The sequence below is a fragment of the Malaclemys terrapin genome, chromosome 2 (genome assembly GCF_027887155.1).
Source record: "Malaclemys terrapin pileata isolate rMalTer1 chromosome 2, rMalTer1.hap1, whole genome shotgun sequence".
Taxonomy (NCBI): Eukaryota; Metazoa; Chordata; order Testudines; family Emydidae; genus Malaclemys; species Malaclemys terrapin.
The window spans coordinates 165,228,975-165,246,863 of NC_071506.1; the positions used below are offsets into that span (position 1 = coordinate 165,228,975).

General features: G+C 51.5%; 1 protein-coding gene across 2 annotated transcripts in view; it reads right to left on the reverse strand.

Moving 5' to 3' along the window:
- Positions 1-17,082, reverse strand: part of LPCAT1 (lysophosphatidylcholine acyltransferase 1) — a 162,673-nt gene extending 145,591 nt beyond the window's left edge. The window contains exon 1 of one of the 2 annotated variants that reach the window (XM_054018344.1): positions 16,783-17,082. In XM_054018344.1, coding sequence (XP_053874319.1) covers positions 16,783-17,082 — 300 coding nt within the window. The remainder of the gene's footprint in view (positions 1-16,782) is intronic. The other variant, XM_054018345.1, reaches the window with a different exon arrangement.
- Between the last annotated feature and the right edge of the window lie 807 nt (positions 17,083-17,889).

The window sequence follows — 17,889 nt, forward strand, 5'->3', positions numbered from 1 at the left end:
GGTGCAATCCTGATATTTGACATGCAGGTATTCCACCCCTGCCGGTGTGACCAAGCATGTACGGAGCATGCAAGGTCACATTGTGAAGAGGATGCTGTTTTTCTCTAAAGATGGCATCCTCCATGCAGCTACATGGAGGATGCCATTTTGTTTTTGTATCAAATAGTGCCCTCCATGTGGCATGACCTCACTGTGCAGCAAAAGTACACCATTCCCCTACAGCACAGGAGGGAATCCAGTATTTCATGGACAGCACCTATCTTAGATGTTGGCGCTCAGTTTCGGGATAGCCTTCACATCAAATCCCCTCCCTTTTAACAGGGTTTGAAGGGTTTTTTTTTTCCTTTTCCTCACATTATGGTAATTCATGGTTACACAGAGCTGGGCAGGTTTCCCAGGTTGAGGGGTTCTTTTCAGTTTCAAGTTGTTCCAATGTTTTCCAATTAACTTTAATGGCTTAGCATTCTCTCTTTCTGGCTGCACAATGCTAGTGTTTTGTGTAAACACTTGGTCTGGGAGGTGCCCTCCCTGCCTGACTGCCTCACTATACTGCTTTGAGATGATACTGTAGTTTCACTATAGTTACAATTTATATTATATATATAAAAAATACACACACACACACACACACACTCACTCACAACTACAACCTGTATACATATCTCGTAATGACCATCAAGTTTAGGGCATTACAAGTTTCACAAATAAACTTAACTCAACAAATTTAATACACAATAATTTTGTCTACAACCAATTGGTTCAATTGCTTATTTTTAGGGGCTGAGACCCCCTGTTTTCCCCCTGGGGTGTCTGGACCCTGATTGTCAAAGCCAGGGTCTCCTCCTCACTGCAAAACGGGCAAGTGTCGGAAGACTCCATGAACCACATCAGCCACACAACCGTGCTCATGGCTCCATAGAGAGCCGTAGGACTACACTGGAGTACAGACTGCCCTCTGCCCTCCGCAGGGGGCAGCAAGTCCCATCACTTGGTATGGAGTACAAACGCACAGAGCTGTTCCTGGGGCATGGTTCAGTGAAAGACCAGCTGGATGTCATTTCAGCTTGCTCAAGTGGTGCATCAGAGATATTCAGCGGAGCGAAAGAGGGGCTCATAGGGCAACACCCAATGACGAGCTCTGGAGCACCAAAAGTGAGGGATGGGCAGGGAATGACCTATTCAAGATAAGCGAAAGAGGCAGGGGTCAAGGCTACTCTCACCTCCTGGAACACAACAGGGTACAGAAGGGACAGGTAACCCGATGCACTGGCCAAGTGCCACAAGGTTTACCCAGTCGCTCCGACCATAGTCCTAGTCTCCGAATCTGGTGACGCCAGCCAGAACCACCTTTCAGTGCACCAAGAGGGACTCCACCACCTGCACGCCAAAGTGTGTGTTTTGTAACGGGGGTCTGTGAGGAGGTCTTCCCTGTCAGTGGCCACTACAGACCTAGTCACTGAAAATAGTTTCCAGGTCCTGAGAAAAGACTAGCAACTCTGAAGTCTCGAGAGAGACCTCTCGGGGGCAGATTAAAGAGCTGGGAGTGACACTGAAGCCCTCAGAGGAAGGCATGTGCCAGCACACTCCATGTGCCATAAAAGAATCTCTGAAGGGCCTGAAAACAGAAAGTGTGGACCTGGCTGCAGCTCTAGATCACGGCCTGCCCATCCTCCCCTAGATGCAGGCTCAAGACACCCACAGATCTCCAATGGTTCTCCAGACAGAACTCCAGGATCTTACTCTGGAGTTGGCTAGAGTCCCCGGGGGCAGGCTCTCAGTGTTGAACTGGTACCAGCACATGGACAGGACAAGCTGGTTGATAACCAGCACCCTCCAACAAAGGGAAAGATACTGAGTAGCCCCATCCATTTCTGCAGACAGTCAGACAATTTTCCACAGTGGGAAGGGATTAGTGTCAGAAAAGCGAACACCGAGAGAGCAGCAGAGGAAATGGAAGAAGGGCTCTATGATATTGGCATACAGTTGGTCACATAGCAGGCAGCCTGAACACACTTCTTGACTGAGGATGTCAGGCTCGGTCAGGATCCAGTTGAGCTTGACCAAACACTCCTCAGAAGTATACATCACCAGGAGGAATCTGAACACCAGCAGAATGTCCATGAGATACCCTGATCGCCAATGTCAAACACCCTCTTCTGACCAAAGGAGAGGGCAAGTGACAGACCATCCCTATACACCACATGAAGGTGGTCCTGGACTAGATGACTGAAGATTATCTGGCCCAGAACAGCGTAGGTCTGGTTGGAGTGGACCATGTCTGCCCACATGGACTTCAACCACAGCGACACAGCCTTCAACGTGATCTTGCAATCTGAGTAGCAATATCAAATGCCAATTCCTCAGGTCATCAAGGTCCCCCTTCTTTGGCAGCAGGGTGAACAAAGGACAGGTCCAAGACAACATATCCCAGCACATGTGGCAGAACTCCACCCTCAGCCTACCAACACCCAGAGATTTATGGGTGGGCATCAGACAAAGGGTTTCCAAAAACTTGGCCAGAGTGAGAGAAAGCTCCAGCTAGTCCCTGTCACCTACATTGACCATAGGGATTTTACCCCACAGGACTCTGTAAGCATCAGCATCGGTCAGATGTGGGGAGAAGAAGTTAGCATAGAAAGTGCTCAACCTTTCACGCATCACTACTTGCCGACCCCTGCCATGAGATGTGATTTTTGGCACTGCTCTTCCTCTCCAGGGTACAGAAAAAGTGGGAATCAGAATCCATCTCCTGAAGGAGGTGGATTTGCAACTAAACAAAAGTACCTTTGGCCCATGGTAATTTAGAGCCCAGAGCCCACCCCGCTTCTCTCAACACACTCTGCAGATGGATGGATCTCCAGGGCAAGCAGCCAGGTGGCCCTCCAGCTCCAAAACCTCCTGTTCCAAATGCTCTATAACAAAACCCCTCCTCCAATTGGCTCCCTGGGTGTAGTCGTGGCAGAGGAGCTAGGCACCTACCTTCCCCACATCCCACCACCTCTGCATCTAGGGAAAGATGTGCCTCTGCCCCCACAAGACCAGCCAGAATTCCCAGAAGGATGCCATGAAGCCATGGCTTCCAGCATGCTGTTGTTGAAATGCCAGTTGGCTGGCCGTGGCTGCTCAGGAGTTAAAGAGACTGTCACAACCACCAGGTGGTGGTCCAAGAAGAGGGCCTTGCTGATGCTGGAGAAGTGGGCCCACAAGATGTTAAAACAGGAGACGCAGAAGTGATCCTGCTGCAAATGGCATGATAGAGTCTCCTCCACCAAGCCAAATTGGTAGAGATGTCTGGGTGGGTGGATCAGGAAGTAATGGTCAATGATCTTCATGAGAATATCCACAGTGGTTTGGCACTTCTATCTCCCAACATGGTCCAGCATGTTCAGGATGGAGTTAGAAGCGACAAAGAGTCCTGTGGCACCTTATAGACTAACAGACATATTGGAGCATAAGCTTTCGTGGGTAAATACCCACTTCGTCAGACGCGTGAGGACTCTGTCGCTTTTTACAGATCCAGACTAACACGGCTACCCTTCTGATACTGGACAGGATGGAGTTAAATTCCCCACCTAGAACCAGACACTTGCAAGGATCCAAGATGCTGAGGAAGGTGAATGCCTGCTGATAGAATCACACCCGCTTCAGGCCCAGTACCAGAGTAAGTGAGGTTGAGTCCCTCCCACCCAGACCTAGAGATGCAGCAGGTGACCTAGCACCTCAGCAACCCCTAGCACCTCAGACCATCGGTCTAGGGACAACAAGGTTGTCAGGCCACCTGAAAACTCGATGAGTGCCTAAAGTACAGCCTGCCCTCCCATCTCCAGCCACCATCTGGCTTCAGTATGTGGACTGGCATCAATCTCCTGAGGAATGTCACAGGATCACAGAGTACCCCCCACCCAAAGGTCTAGAGTAATTGGCACCTGCAAAGACTCAGGGTATGCCATCAAATGGCCATTCTTTGTTAAGGACAGGGACAGAAAAACAGATCTGCATTTTAGCAAACAGCAGCATGGAACCTCTTTCACCATCAGACTCCTTGACTCCAACTTCACAGCTGGAATTACCTTTATCTAGGGATAACCAGTGATGAGCTGCCAAAATTTTAACAACCGGTTCCCTCCTCACCCCACGAGGGAGTCGTGGCCACCCCCGCCCCCCGGGAACCCTGCCCCATCCAACCCCCTGCATTCCTTGACGCCCCCCCCCACACCCATCAACCCCCCTTCCCTATCCCCTGACTGCCCCCCGCCACCCCATCCAACACCTCCTCTCATTCCTGATGGCCCCCTGATACCCCTGCCCCATCCAACCACCCCTTCTCTCTGTCCCCTGACTGCCCCTAGAATCCCTGCCCCTGACTACCTCCCACTGCCCCATCCAACCCCTGCTCCTTCCTGACTGCCCCCCCCGGGACCCTTGCCCCCATTCAATCCCCCTGTTCCTCGCCCTCTGACCGCCCCGACCCCATCCACCCCCGACCACCCTCTGAACTCCCCTGCCCTTTATCCAACTCCCACCCCCTGCCCCCTTACTGTGCTGCCTGGAGGTGGCTGGTGGTGCTACAGCCGTGCCGCTCAGCTGTAGCCGGGCCAGGCCACTGCCACCGCGTGGAGCACTGGTGGCTGGCGGCGCTACAGCCGTGCCGCTCGGCTGGAGCACCGGGTCAGGCCGAGCTCGCAGCCAGCCACCCAGAGCATGCGCCAGGGCAAGCTGAAGCTGCGGGGGAGGGGGAGCAGCCAGGGACTAGCCTCCCCGGCTGGGAGCTCAGGGGCCGGGCAGGAGGGTCTCGTGGGCCACCGAAGTGGGTGCCCACCCCGCCCCTAAGAGCCAAAGGGACCTGCCGGGGGGCAAGGTGGGGAGTCCCGGCGGTGCTTACCTGGGGAGGCTCCCGGGAAGCATACAGTAGGTCCCTCTGGCTCCTAGGGGTGGGGTAGCGTAGCTGGGGGGAAGCAGGGGGTTACCTGCCGTGGCATGGGCGGCCCTCCTCGCACTCCCCCGCCCCAGCTCACCTCCACTCCGTCACCACCTCCCTGGGCGAAGCCGCCGCTTGCTTCTCAGCCCTCCCAGGCTTCCCGCGCGAACAGCTGATTTGCGGGAAGCAGGGGGGGGGGGAAGCAAGGCGGAGCGTTCAGGGGAGGAGGCGGAGCAGAGGTGAGCTGGGACCGGGAGCTGCCGGAGTCGGCACCTAAGGCACCACTTTAAATTTAAAAGCCTTTTTAGAACCGGTTGGACAACCGGTTCTAAAAGGGCTTCTAAATTTAACAACCGGTTCCTGCGAACCAGCTCCAGCTCACCACTGGGGATAACCCTCAGGAAAATACATTTCAAAGGGTGACTGAACCAAAAAGAGCAATGGGCAAAACTCCCCAAGGATGACAAAATAAACAGCTGTTGGACTTTGGGAGCAGACCCTGCCCCGAGTTTGGTCAGCAGTGTTACTTGGAAAACGGGGTAAGAGACTTCATCTTGAACCAAGTCTAGTTTGTTAAGTTAGTACTAGGAAGTGTTTTATCTTTATTTCTCTTCTAGCCATTTCTGAATGTAATGCCTTATACTTGTACTAACTTAAAACCTAACTTCTTGTAGTTAAATAAACTTGTTTTATTCTTTAATTAAAATCAATCCAGTGTTGTGAGTTGTCTGGGAACTTCATTTAAAAGTAGCAGACTGTTGTATATTGATTCCTTAGAGCTGCAACAAACTATGGTTCCAGGAGAAGGTTGGATAGTGCAGAATACACATTTTGGGGGGAAATCTGTGACTGGGTTGGTGTCATCCTGCAAGTGGTAACCAAGGCTGGTGGAAGCCAGAGTGTGACTGATGTGTGGCTGGCAGGATGCAACTATACATAGACACTCAGGGTGTTACCTACAAGGTTGGGAGCTACAGCAGCAAAGAACTGTGAGGCACCCCAGTTTGCAGAGCAAGGGTAACATAGCCCCTCACTGGTCTGGATTGCACCCTGGAGTGCCATAAAGGGAAAGGGTCAGGAATAAGATTGGGGTCAACAGTGGCCATACTGCTGAGGGCAGCACCATCAATCACAGGAATTAGAGGGACACAATCAGGGGGCTCCTCCACAGCACCAGGCGTGGGCAGCACAACGGACTCAGTGCTTGCTGCCTTGGTAATAGGTGTTATGGTTACTGGGTTGGGAGCCATGAGCTCTGGCAGCACCCCCAGAGCTGGTGGAAGGGACAGAATGGTGGAGGAGGAGCCGCAGCTGACAGCAGAGCAGCAGTAGTAGCAACCACTGCTGCAGAAGGAGCCTTCTGGGCAGGCTCTTTCCTTTTATTGTGTCATGGTCCTTCTTGCTGCCTGAGGGGGCTCCATAGGTGGTCACAGTTTTGACAGTGGAGTCCCTGTCTGTGTTTTCCGCAGGGAGATGACGACGACACTGGAAAAGGTGTTGGTCGTAGACCTGCGGGTAGATGGCGGAGAGAGCCAAAGTGGAGTGATGATAATGGCCAGGGATTCTCTCGCAGTGCCTCCCTTCCCTCCACAGACAAAGCTGCTGGAGCAGAAGCCTCACCCATGGCTGTTTCCAGGTCCGCCATCAAGTTCAGGTGAGGGGAACAGCCACCAGAGGAGGAGAGGGGAAGAGGCTAACCACTCCTCCCCACTAGCCTGCGTATGCGTAAAGAAGGCATAAATGCAAAGTTAATCAAACAAACAATAGGGAATAGAGCAAACAATATGTGGGGAAAGACGATCAACTCAAGCTGCACTGGGAGTGAGGGAGAATATATAAGCAGAAAAGTGCAGTAGATGGGCGTGACGCTCTGTAACTCGAGGGAACACTCAGCACCCACATGTTCATCTTTATAAAATGATTGTGTGGTATCCAATGCAAGTTTGTCATGTTGGGTGTCTTCAGAAGGCTCATGATGCACTGAGCATGGCTGTTACAGTGATATTATAGTAACTGTTAAGGTAATATTAGAGTAAGGTTTAATTTCATGTATATAGTGTGACAAAGTTCCTCCTCTATCTTGGTGGGTCCTGCGCTTATTGGCAGATTTTCTTGCCTCAGAGATTCACCATGTGATCAACTGGGTTTTCCCCCTTCGAGTTATTAAACGAGCGTCATCCCCGTGGCATACTAGATATCACCAAAGAGATCTGGGAAGAGGAACCCAATGAGGGGAGAAATATAATAGAGCATGTAATGCAGATGCGAGACCGGATAGCCCGGGTTACCCCTATTGTACGGGAACATTTGGAGAAGGCACAGGAGGCCCAGCGAACCCATTACAATCACCAGGCAAAAGTTCCAACCAGGGGATCGGGTTATGGTGTTGGTTCCCACGGCAGAAAGCATGCTTCTGGCCCAATGACAGGGGCCCTATGAGGTGGTTGAACCCATGGGGGAAGTAACCTACAAGGTGTGGCAGCCAGGACGCAGAAAACAAGAACAGAACAGATTTATCATGTTAACCTTCTGAAACCCTGGCATACACAAGAGGCATGCATAACAGTCCAAAAAGACGTAACCCAGGAAAACAAGCCTTCCAAACAGGTGAGAGTGTCTCCTGATTTAACACCAGACCAGAAGAATGAGGTGTCTGAGATGATCTTCCAGAACCAAGATGTGTTCTCGACAAAACCGGGTCAAATAATCGAGACATATCACCACATTGTCATGAACGCTGGGGCCAGAGTAACAATGAGGCCCTATCGGGTGCCAGCAGCAAAAAGGGAGGAAATAAAAGCAGAAGTAAAAAAGAACGCCGGAGTTGGGGATCATCGAAAAATCCCACAGTCAGTGGTCCAGCCCAATCATGCTGGTGCCCAAACCTGATGACACCACAAGATTCTGCAACGACTTCCGGCGACTAAACGAAGTATCCCAGTTCGACGCATACCCCATACCTTGCATAGATGAGCTAGTGGACAGTCTGGGTAATGCCCGGTACTTGACTACCCTAGACTTGACAAAGGGGTACTGGTAGAAGACGCAAAGGAAAAGACTGCGTTCTCTACACCAGAGGGTCTTTTTCAATATACTGTCCTCCCTTTTAGACTACATGGGGCCCCAGCTACCTTCCAGCACCTCATGGACAAGCTATTACGCCCGCATAATAGTTATGCTGCTGCCTATTTGGACGATGTGGCCATTCATACCCCAGACTGGGAAACCCACCTGGAGAAGGTGAAGGCAGTCCTCGATACTTTCAGGCGAGCTGGCCTTACAGCAAACCCTGCCAAGTGCGCTGTAGGGTTTACAGAGGCCAAATATCTTGGCTACATTGTGGGAAAAGGTTTGGTAAAACTCCAAGTGAACAAGTTAGAGGCCATCCAAAATTGGCCCCGACCAAGTCGCAAGAAACAAGTCCGGGCATTCCTAGGTGTGGTGGGGTATTACCGACAATTTATCCCCCACTTTGCCACAAGGGCAAGCCCCCTGACAGACCTAGTGAAAGCCTGTGGACCTGATCTGGTGAGATGGTCTGACGCAGCAGAGGAAGCATTCGCAGACCTACGGATTGCCCTCTGCAGTAACCCCGTACTGATAGCCCCTGATTTTACCAAGGAGTTTATCCTGCAGACGGATGCATCGGAAGTAGGGTTGGGGGCCATTCTATCCCAGATGGTCGGGGAGGAGGAACACCCAATTCTATACCTCAGTCGGAAACTCCTTCCAAGGGAACGAAAATATGCAGTGGTGGAGAGAGAATGCCTCGCTGTAAAATGGGCCATGGAAACATTGCGCTACTACCTGCTCGGGGGCAGATTTGTCCTCGTGACCGATCACGCCCCTCTTCAATGGATGCAGCGGAACAAGGAGAACACCACCAGGGTGACCAGATGATTCTTATCCCTCCAACCTTTCCAGTTCCGTGTGCAACACAGAGCAGGAAGCCATCATGGCAACGCCGATGGCTTGTCACGTGTGCACTGTCTGGCGTCCCAAGCTGCCCAACCCCTTGGCGTTGAGCAGGGGGGAGGGATATGTGACAGATCCAGACCAGTGGAGTACAGGAGTCTGGTAGAAGGCAAATATACTGGTCACTGGAGGAGTAGTTTTCTGTTCCCTGAGTGACCAGAGCAGGGGCTGCACTAGAGTAATCAGGAACCTGCTAGAACCAGTTAAGGCAGGCAGGCTAATCAGGGCACCTGGGTTTTAAAAAGGAGCTCACTTCAGTTTATGGTGCGAGTGTGAGGAGCTGGGAGCAAGAGGCGCAAGGAGCTGAGTGAGAGGGTGTGCTGCTGGAGGACTGAGGAGCACAAGCGTTATCAGACACCAGGAGGAAGGTCCTGTGGTGAGAATAAGGAAGGTGTTTGGAGGAGACCCTGAGGAAGTAGCCCAGGGAGTTGTAGCTGTCATGCAGCTGTTACAGGAGGCACTATAGACAGCTTCAGTCCAGAGGGCCCTAGGCTGGAACCCAGAGTAGAGGGCGGGCCGGGGTTCCCCCCAAACCTCCCAATTGACCTGGGCTGTAGGTTTTTCCAGAGGGGAAGGTCTCTGGGCTGTTCCCCTCCCGGATAGCGAACATAAGGTAGGGTAGTAGGGTGTTCCAATCCTTCCCGTCCAGACTTACCACCTTCCTTATCATAGCCTTGAGGGTTCGGTTAAACCTTTCTACTAACCCATCAATCTGCAGATGGTAGACCAAAGTTCTCAGGGTATGTATATGGGGCAGCGTACAGAGGTTCTTCATTAGCTTCGACATAAATGGGGTTCCTTGGTCAGTTAATATCTCCTTCAGTAGCTCCATTCGGGCAAAGATCCCCACCAGCTCTTTGGCTATAGTTTTAGCGGCCGTGTTCCGCACGGGGACGGCTTCTGGGTAGCGAGTAGCATAGTCCAAAACAACAAGTATATATTGGTGGCCCCGAGCAGTCTTCTCCAGGGGTCCCACTAGGTCCATGGCTATTCACTCGAAGGGGACCTCTATGATGGGAAGGGGTACTAAAGGTGCCCTCAAGTCGGGAAGGACTGTGCAGCTGACACTCCGGGCAGGAGGCACAGTACCTCCGCACTTCTTCATGTACTCCGGGCCAGAAGAACCGTCGTAGGACTCGTGCCAGGGCCTTCTCTACCCCCAAATGCCCCCCAAAAAGATGACTAGGAGCAAGACTTAATACAGCGTTCTGGTGTTTTTGAGATACTAGGATCTGCTGTACCTTCTGCCCCTGTACTGGTGCAACCCGGTACAAGAGATCCTTCATTATGAAGTAGGGTCCTGGTCCCTGGGTTTTCCCTTCCACAGGGACCCCATCTATTTCAGTCACCTCCTTCCTAATGTTGTCATACCTTGGGTCTTCTGCCTGGTCCCGTCCAAAATTTCCTCTCCCGGGGCTAATCTGCCCAAGATCTAGGGGCCCAGTCTCTGTTGCCTCTACTGGTTCAGAAGCATTAGGGGGAGGGTCAGACTCAGGTGGTTTTCCCTCCTGCGTGGCCTCCTTTTCAGCTGCGCGGGTCCACCAACCTACAAGAGCGACCCTCTGGCTTTGGGTCAGTATTCGGGTTCCCAAGGCCTTAGCTGCCCTTCTTTCCCTTTTTGTCTTTCTACCCTGTCTGGGAGTGGAGAACAAATCTGGGGATATTTCAGAGAAGATTGGGGGTTGACAGTCTGCTGTGGATGCTTCACTAATTTTAGGGTCCCCATCTTTCTCCAATCCCCCTACTGGGAGTAAGTTTCCAAACCCTGGGAAGTCCCTCCCTATGACCACCAGGTATAGGAGTTTAGGGACTACACCTGCTGCTACCTCAGTAGTGTTCCCTTGGATCTCGATTTTTACTGGGATGGTGGGGTAGTAACTAACTGTCCCATGGACACATGTTAACCCCGTACGTTTAGCCTGTAGCAGCTGACTGCGCTTCACAAGCTTCCCTGAGATAAGCGTGATAGCACTCCCCGAATCAACCAGTGCCGTGGTCCCTACCCCATTTAGTTTCACTGGTCTGGTATACATATGTGGGTTAGTGAGACCCCCACAAGGTGGATTAGGGAGCATGGATCTGCCCAGTTCCCCAGGTTACACTGCATAGGCTCCTCAGCATTGGGACACTGGGCAGCTATGTGTCCCCACTCCCCACAGGCATAACATCTGTATGGAGCCCTAGGCGTTCCCCGGTCTCTTGGTTTGGGCAGTCTAACATCACGATCCTATTCTCCCTCAGTGCTCCGACTCTTTGTGGCCTCTGATGGGCCTTCAGCCTCTCTCTTTTTCCACCTGGGCCCTCCTGGTGGCCCAGTCACCCGAACTTTAGGGCTTGGTGCTGCTAGTTTAACCCGGGGTGCCTCTTCCTTAACTGGTCAGGTCAGCTCCCTCGCTGTCCTTCGCCTCTCTACCAGGGCGACAACCTCATCATAGGTGAAGGGTTCGTTCCAGCTTACCCAGGCACGAAGGTCTGGTGGTAGTCCTCTCATGTATCGGTCGATGACCAGAACCACTAGTATCTCTTCCGGACTCCGGGACTCTGTTTGCAACCACTTTCGTGTGAGATGGATGAGGTCATACAATTGGGACCGCGGGGTTTTGTCTTCCTGGTACCTCCAACCGTGACACCGCTGGGCCCGCACTGATGTCGTTACCCCAGATCTGGCCAGGATCTCTGCTTTCAGCTGGGGGTAGTCTTCCGCAGCCTCTTCAGGCAGATCATGGTAGGCCTTCTGGGCCTCCCCACACAGGAATGGGGCAAGGATACCAGACCACTGATCTCGAAGCCAGGCCTCCCGTAGAGCTGTCCTCTCAAAGGCCAGAAGGTATGCCTTTACATCATCCTCCCGTGTCATTTTCTGCAGTCAACGGCTGGCCTGTATGAGCCGCATCCCATCATGGCCGCGATTCAGCTCTGTAAGGGACTTTACCTGGTTTACAGTTCCCGCAACATAGTTCGGTCTTGAGCAGCCTGGTCCATCAGCAGGCGATTAGTCTCTGCCGCACTGCCTCCTGTTGGGCCTGGACACGGGTAGCCTCCTCCTGGGCCGCCGTAGCTTGTATCAGTGCCCGCACTACGTCATCCATTGTGGTGAAAAAAAATAAACCCTCTCCTTTTGTGTGTGTGTGTGTGTGTGTGTGCGCGCGCTTTTTTTTTAAATCACCCTCCTTCTTCCACCGCACTGTGCACCCCAAGATCCCACTCTGACACCAGCGTGACAAAGTTCCTCCTCTATCTTGGTGGGTCCTGTGCTTATTGGCGGATTTTCTTGCCTCAGAGATTCACCATGTGGGTTGGAGAACAGCCCAGAGACCTTCCCCTCTGGAAGAACCCACAGTCCAGGTCAATTGGGAAGTTTGGGGGGAACCCAGGCTCACCCTCTACTCTGGGTTCCAGCCCAGGGCCCTGTGGACTGCAGCTGTCTATAGTGCCTCCTGTAACAGCTGTATGACAGCTACAACTCCCTGGGCTACTTCCTCAGGGTCTCCTCCAAACACTTTCCTTATTCTCACCACAGAACCTTCCTCCTGGTGTCTGATAACGCTTGTGCTCCTCAGTCCTCCAGCAGCACACCCTCTCACTCAGCTCCTTGCACCTCTTGCTCCCAGCTCCTCACACTCGCACCACAAACTGAAGTGAGCTCCTTTTAAAACCCAGGTGCCCTGATTAGCCTGCCTTAATTGATTCTAGCAGCTTCTTAATTGGCTCCAGGTGTCCTAATTAGCCTGCCTTAACTGGTTCTAGCAGGTTCCTGATTACTCTAATGCAGCCCCTGCTCTGGTCACTCAGGGAACAGAAAACTATTCATCCAGTGACCAGTATATTTGCCCTCTACCAGACTCCTGTACTCCACTGGTCTGGGTCTGTCACAATAGTTATGAGGCGGAAAATGTATCCTCATGGCTTAAAGCAAGCCCATGCAAAAACTCTCCAAGAACAGAGAGGCCGTTCACACCTTGTCAGGGCATGGATGGGACAAACCCAACCCAGCCTCACAGGAACAATGGACACTGGCTTAGGCAACAACAAAAGAATCTCTTAGATCCTCAAGGGAGTCACCCCTTTCTTTTGGGCCGTTTGGGACTGCGATGAGGTAATGTTCAACTGACTCTGAACAGGGGTGGGGGCAAAGCCTGGAGGAAAGAAAGGACATGATAAAAGGAGAAACATTTTGCCACGCTTTCTCTCTTTTACCTACCTCTAGAGACACCACCACCAAGCGACTGAAGTGCTGATCAAAGAAGAGAGCCTGACTGAAAAGTAACCAGCCAGCCTGTGGTGAGAAGCATCTAAGTTTGTAAGGACACTGGAAGTGTTAAGATCAGCTTAGAATGTGTTTTGCTTTTATTTCATTTGATCAAATCTGACTTGTTATGCTTTGACCTATAATCACTTAAAATCTATCTTTGTACTTCATAATTTTGTTTGTTTATTCTACCTGAAGCAGTGCATTTGGTTTGAAGTGTGTCAGAGACTCTATTTGAGATAACAAGCCTGGTACATATCAATTTTTTTGCTAAATTGACGAACTTATATAAGTTTGCAGCGTCCAGCAGGCATTACTGGACACTGCAAGATGGAGATTCCTAGGGTTGCGTCTGGGACCGGAGATATTGGCTAGTGTCATTTGCTTGCAAGTAACTGGGAGCAGCTTACATGCCAGAGGCTATGCGTGAACAGTCCAGGAGTGGGGGTTCTCACAGCAGAGCACGGTAAGGCTGGCTCCCAGAGTCAAGGATTGGAGTGGCCTAGCAGATCACTGGTCCAGACAACACCAGAGGGGAACATCACAATGGGGAAAGGGAGAAACAAGCACAGGCATGCACAAATACACAGGACAGGTGGGCTGGGAATGGCAGTCAGCAACAAGGAGAGAGGCGATCACAAGAGGCACCACACAAGATGGGCAGAAGCAGCAAACCACAAGGGTGGCTGGGAGGACTCATGAGATAGACAGATGGGAGCAGTGAACCACAAAGAGGCAGGGGACCCATGGAAGCAGCAAACTGCAAAGGTGGGGGGGACCCACATGAGATAGATGGGCAGGAGCAGAGAGCTGCAAAGGGGACAGATCTGCCTGAGACAGACAGGTGGGAGCAGCAAATCACAAGGTTGGGAGCGGGGACCAATGCAAAATGGGTGAGAACAGTGAAACACAAAGTTGGGGGGAGGGCTGGTGGTCAGGCAGAAGGAGGCCCACCAGCCCAGTGCAGGCTGAGGGAAGAAAGGGGTAGAAAGTTCAAGGGGGAGCACATGTGCCCACATGCATTTTGCAAGGAAGCAGGAAGTTATGCTGCTATAGCCCCAGGCAGCTGGAGGCATGCAGTCAGTCACCAGAAACAGTTGGGGGAGTGAATGGGGTGGAGAGAGAGCTCCACACCACTTCCTCTCCCTCCCAGCAACAGCTAAGCAGAAGCCATGCAACACCACCATCAGGCTCCTCCTCTAGCACGAGCAGGACCAGGACATCCCTCCCACAGAGCCATAAGGTGGTAGAGAATGAGGCCAGAGATTGTAAGAAAGAAAAGGTTGGTTAAAACATCTGAATCCACCCTAAATTGAAATCTGTCCTTGTCAGTGCCTCACAGTTTCTATGTAATGCTGAGAAAGTGACTTAAACCAAAAACTTTTCCACAAGTGGCATCATCTGATGATTGTTTAACTTGGGACATCTTGGGGCCTCATTTGCAGAAGGGCTGAGCCTCACATCTACCACTTAAGTACCTATGAGCTGTATTTTGAACATATAAAATGCTATAAAAAAAACCCTAAATACAAAAATCAAGCCCAAGGCATGTCAGCTTGCGCATCCAAAATTAGTCAGCACTTTAAAGATGGGAGTCTTCGCCAAGATCATAAATTAGGAAAAACACCTAGAGCTCCTTGGAAGTTTGTCAAAATGCTTTTCTGCCAGAAAATGCCCTTTTGTCAAAACCAAAATTTTCTTTGAGAAAAATTTCAGTTTTGCCAACCTATTTTCATTGAGAAAATAGAAATGATGGCTCCATGGCTGCCTGCCTGAATTGCTGTTGTCAATTTCACTTTCTTCCAGTGAAACTGACAAAAGATTTCTAGGAGGGCTAGCTCTGGGAGAGAGAGAGGGGCAGAACACCAGGGCACTCTGCCTTGCCTCCCCACCTCCTCTCCAACTTTGGGAGAGGAAAAGAAACCAGGTGGTCTGCCTCTTTTTCCCCAGACCTAAGGAGGAGGTGGGGAGTCAAAGTGCTGAAGTGCTCTGCCTCTTCAGCAGCCCAGTGGAAGGCTCTTGTCAATTTAACAAGGGGAAGTGGCAACAGCCTGGGGGGGAGAAGAGGCAGCCAGGAAATTCTGGTTCCACTCGCCCTAATCAAAATTTTGCTCTAAATCCCATTCCATAAAAATAGTTCACATTTTCAGCAGTATTCAAATGCAATTTTTTTTTAAATGCAACATTTTTCACAGAAAGGGATTCCCTTTTTCAGCCAGCTTTAAAAATAACAGTTTAATCTTCACAATATCCCTGTCAGGTAGTTTACTAATGTTTGTGAAAACTCAGATGTTAGTGACGAATGCTTTAGGAAGAAAAGGCCACGAGGAAATTAATTTAGTACAGAGTTTGAATGGCAGACCATTAATAAAGCCTGGAGCCACACACTGAATGACAAGGATAAAAAGAAATAATGAATAGCTATTAATTCAGTGAGCACCATCCATCTTATGAACTGAATGAGGCAGGGGTCCAGTGGAAAAGACAGTAAGCAGTCATGTTATTAGAAGCTGTATGCTCACAAGGGCACTGAATTAAAGTTGCATAGGCTACCTTAGTTCTGGCATTTACTTACTTCTGAATTCTTGACTTCCCATCTGAAAAACATTATACTTGCACCCAAGAGGAATATTTAATTTCTTAGGAAATTAAGAATATCTCCTTTCAAAATTCTACTAGGAGAGTAGAAGTTCATTACTTCCAATGACAATATTTTGTTACCATGTGGTTACAATAACAAAACAAAATCATTATTTTCATGATCTATTAACTTTCATGTCATAATGCCCCATCTGCTGCATGGATGGCTCACTCCTTTTTAGTGAAATGCATTACTCAAACACCATATCCTTAAAGTAAAAAAAAAAGGCTTAACCAAGAAAGAACTTGCAAACATTCAAAGTGTCACCATAGTCTACAGCTTATGAAAGGCAATTCTCCCAACTGTCCTTCTCAAATCACACAATCCCCCCAACCCCACCCCACCCCACCCCCAATCTAGAAAAAGGTCACTTTTAATTTGGAAACATTTGTTTCTTATCACTGTTTTCTTGTCTTGGGATGTATTCTGCATGCAAAAGAATACATACATTATCCATGCACGCAGGGAAATTTATGAGCAATGTGGTAGGCAATAATGTAGCTAGCCCCTCACAAATATGAAAACCAAACGATGATGAAACGTATTTATTTCAGTGGATTAAAACTTGCACCTCCAAGTCACTGCTGACAAATGTTGTATAAAAAATTCTTACTTGCACACGCACAAGACTTTTTGCCTGTTAAAAGATGTGTTGAATTATGTTTGTTTTCAAATTTCCCCCTTAGTCCATTTATTAAGCAGTTCACGTAAACTAGATGTTTCTAGCAAGTCTTTCCTCTGGGGCTCGCAGTGGGGCCACCGCAGTGCACAGGATTTGCCAAGCGCCCCGGGCCGGCAGGGGCTTGGTGAGCCAGGTGGGGTCCCGCGGGGAAGGCGGCAACATTTTGGGCGGGCAGCACGTTAGCGGTTCAGCCGGGCCATGCGCCCTGTGACCCCGGCGGGGCCCCGCAAGGCAGCAGCGGGAATCCCCGCCCCAGCGCGGCCAGACAGGCACAACCACTCCGGCGGGGGGGAGGAGGAGGAGAAGCGGACACCCACCTTGGCTTTCTGCAGGGCGCTGAGGCGCAGCTGGTGCACGAAGGGGCTCCGCGGGGGCGGGCCGCGCTCTCTGCCGCCCGCCGCGCAGCATCCCCTGCCGCGGCTGCTCAGCCTCATTGCAGAGTAGGGCGCGCGCAACGGCCGGGCTGGTCCTGGCGAGGGCGCGGCGGAGCGGGGGGCACGGCGCAGGATGCTGCGCAGCCCGGATCCCACCGGTGGCGACGGCAGCAAGAGGATGTACGACCCGGATCGGACCAACGCCGCCGCTCGCCTGCCCCGCCCTCCCGGGGATCCGCGCATGCGCCTGGACGCCGAGGCGGCTTCTGCCGAGCTCGTCTCTACGCGTGGGGGAGGCAGCTAGCGACACCCCCCGGGAATCGGGAGGAGAGACACCCCCCACCCCACGCAACACCCGGACCTAGCTCGCAGCAGCCCCGTCCCCCCGCAACACCTAGACCCAGCTCCCCCCCGCTACTCCTAGACCCAGCCCGCAGCAGCCCCTTCCCCCGCAACTCCTAGACCCAGCCCGCAGCAGCCCCCCCAACACCTGGACCCAGCCAGCATCAGCTCCCCTCCCTGCAGCAGCTCCTCCTCCCCCCCGCAACACACGGACCCAGCCCCACCCCACATCAGCTTACCCCCAACTCCCCCAGAATAGCCCCCCAACCCGCTCCCATAAGAAAAACCACAACCCCATTAGAACCGACTCCTGGGAAACAAAACCCAAACCCATCCCTGGAACAGCCCTCGATGCCCCCAAAACAAAACCCTAACCCCCAGTGGAAGACAGCCTCCCCAACCCCCTCAAAACAAAACTCTAGCCACCCCCCAAATAGCGGCCAATGGGAAGCCCTGCTTTGCCATAGCTGGCAGGGCTCTGTTCCCAATGGTACATGTGCTGCATCATGTCTTGTGCTGGCTGGCAAAGGTGGTTTTGATCAAGCTGTGCATGCATCTCAGTGTCTGCTGATTTGAAAGGCCACCAGGTTGCAGCAAAGACAGAGGGACAGGGAAGCAGCCAAGTTATAAGTAAAATCATCCAAATTTCATAAAGTAAGTTATAGCCCAGAAAGTCAGTTATTGCAGATTCAATTGTTGCTATAGCCT